General features: G+C 29.9%; 1 protein-coding gene across 1 annotated transcript in view; it reads left to right on the top strand.

Annotated features, from left to right (window-relative positions):
- The window catches only part of LOC106677045 (GRIP and coiled-coil domain-containing protein 2), a 37,946-nt gene extending 36,061 nt beyond the window's left edge, over positions 1-1,885 (top strand). Inside the window, exon 20 of the mRNA XM_067050402.1 lies at positions 1,685-1,885. Within this exon, the coding sequence (XP_066906503.1) occupies positions 1,685-1,737 (53 nt within the window). The 3' untranslated portion in view covers positions 1,738-1,885. The remainder of the gene's footprint in view (positions 1-1,684) is intronic.
- Positions 1,886-2,683: the final 798 nt, after the last annotated feature.

The raw sequence follows: 2,683 nt of genomic DNA, 5'->3' as shown, positions 1-2,683 counted from the left end.
GATGTTATGTGTGCCTGTAGTGTTTGTGATGCATTAGTTGGGTCGTTGTTTACAGAAAGTATACATTCCCTCTAATGGTAAAAAGAAAAAAGTTAATTTAAAAAAGGGAGAGAAGAAGAAAAAATAATAATAACTAAAATAGAGGTAGCGTGAATAATGAATTAATAAATATAGAATTTATAACTGAATATGCTGCAGCAGCCTGGGCTTCAGTAAGAAAAGCAATTAAGAAACAGTTTTAACTATTTATCAACAGCTAACGTTTCGACACATCCTGCAGGTCTAATTCAGGGCTGCGATGATTAGTGAAAGTGTACTGGATGAATCATTCACCCTGTATCCATCCACCAATCATAACAGCCTCCATTGAAGAACTGCAGTATGGATGGAAATGTTAGCTATTAATAAATAATTAAAACTGTTTCTTAATTGTTTTTCTTGACCACATCCCGGACCATCTCCTTCAAAAGGAAATCAGATTATAAGATTTTTATAGTTACAAACTTGTTAAAAGCTAATGCCATTCATATAAAGTTGGTGCATATGTATCATATAAGAGTTGTACTGTCCATCACTAGAGTCACATTTCAAAAAAAGGTGTTTAAGTGTTCCTTTTTGTTATTTGTTTTGAACTTTTTACTGATATTCATATAATTGTGATTATAAACTTGGTTATAATGCTGCAAAAGCTGAACGGATTATAAACCAGGCGTTTGAGGAGAATACTGTTAAAGATTGAAAAGTGAATTGTCGGTTTGAAAAATTTTGGTCTCATGATTTTTCAGTACTAAACAAATCGTGAGGAAGGTCCAAAACGACTGTGACGGTCGCACGCCCAAAACAGTGTACATCGCACAGAACAATTAAATGAATTGAAATATGAAGTTTTGCTGCACTCAGCCTATTCAATAGATCTCTCACTAACCTAAACTTTAGAACTTTGATTATTGTTAGAACTCTGAGGAAGGCTAACACTACTCTTAAAAAAGTTTTCCTAAAATTTTTTATTGAAACTTTTCTTTCTGACAAGTTTAATTGAAAATTCTTCGAGTTCTGCTTGCCCTAAAAATTTATTTTCAAAATATTTTAGTCGATAACCAACAGTTCTGTTAGACCTTTAAGAGCTCTAAAAATGATCTCTAATTATCAAAGTGCTAAAGTTTATAGCAAAAAAGTTATAGGATGCCAAAGTTGCACAATAGTCTTGATTATTTTTTTTCTTAAACAACAGATATGTTTCTTAAAACTATTGAGAACTCTTTGCGGGGCTACAAGAACTCAAAGAATTTTTAATTTTTACTGCTTCTCAGGACGAAAAGTTTTGATCAAAAATTTTTTGTCGTTTTTAGGGGGTTATGTTAGCCCTCCTTAGTGTTCTAACAATTATTCTTAATAATCAAAGTTCTAAAATTCAGAGCAAAAGAGTTCTGGGGTATCAAAAATGATAGAACTATTTCTGTTAATAATTGAGAACTCCAGAACTCTTAAATTATCAAATATTTAGAGGATGGGGGGCAAACTTCACAGAGGTACTTGAGCAATCGTGCAGAATGAAATTTCTTTCTAGGCATCAAATAAACATTTCTATTTTATGTAATTCTTTGACTCTTGTATTAAGTAATTACTTTTTTTTTTATTTAAAGGTTTAATTCAATTTCATAATGAATTAACTTTTTATTTTCAGGAGAAGCTCTGGCGGGTTGGGGCAGTTACCTTCAGTCATGGACTGGATTGTAGTTGAAATCAATCTATATGTATGTATGTATGTGTATTTATTACATATGTATATACATATACATATATAAAACAATCATTGTATCATCATGTAATTCATACTTATGTATTATATCATCATGTAATAATTTTGTTTTGTACAGTTTTTAGAATATGTATATAGAAAAATTAAACAAATGTGACATTCCTGTTGGTATATTATAAATGAAACATAATATATTTCAAATTATATCCTGTTAAGAATTGTACATGGTATCTATAAGTTTATTTTAATAATTATGTATGCTTATTATATCTTAATATATATTTATTTATAATGTTGTGTTATTGAAATTGATAACCCTATATTGTTTTATTAAATTTATAATTGTGAATGGTTAGCACGATGATCATGGAGGATGTTGTGATTATAACAATTAGTCCCATGTTATTAATGGAGGAAATGATTCCCTGTATTAGGAAATTTTTAAACTTATATTCCTGTATATTATAAAAGTGTTCAGCAGTAGATAAACTTTAGGTTACCTTTCAGAAGCTAAAAATGAGAATAACTTCTTTCAATATTAATTTTTCGAGTTGTTTTGAAAAACTGCATTAATAGAAAACAATTGGGATATACATAGGAGCTGAAGAGTATATCTTGTGTATTTCAAAAATAGAGAAAACCATATTTATAATTTGAAATATGGAATGGTTTGGGTTCCATTCCCAATTGGGGAAGTTAATATTTATTTCTCAGCAGTCCGAGTAATGAATTTTGACCCTCCAATTCGGGTTGGTAACCTTAAGATAGCTATCAGGGGTTGACAAAGAAGCTCTGGCTAGTGGCCCACTTCTCCCATTATTATGGTACCAGTATGTTGAATTAACTATTAGAATTACAAATTTTAAGAAAACAAAAGAGAAAAATCATTATTTTTAATACATTAAACTTGGGCAGAAGATTGAC

Source organism: Halyomorpha halys, unplaced genomic scaffold (genome assembly GCF_000696795.3).
Source record: "Halyomorpha halys isolate HHAL.00 unplaced genomic scaffold, Hhal_1.1 Scaffold85.1, whole genome shotgun sequence".
NCBI classification, from domain to species: Eukaryota; Metazoa; Arthropoda; class Insecta; order Hemiptera; family Pentatomidae; genus Halyomorpha; species Halyomorpha halys.
Note: the sequence above shows the minus strand (reverse complement) of the source record. Positions and strands in the feature narration are given on the sequence as shown.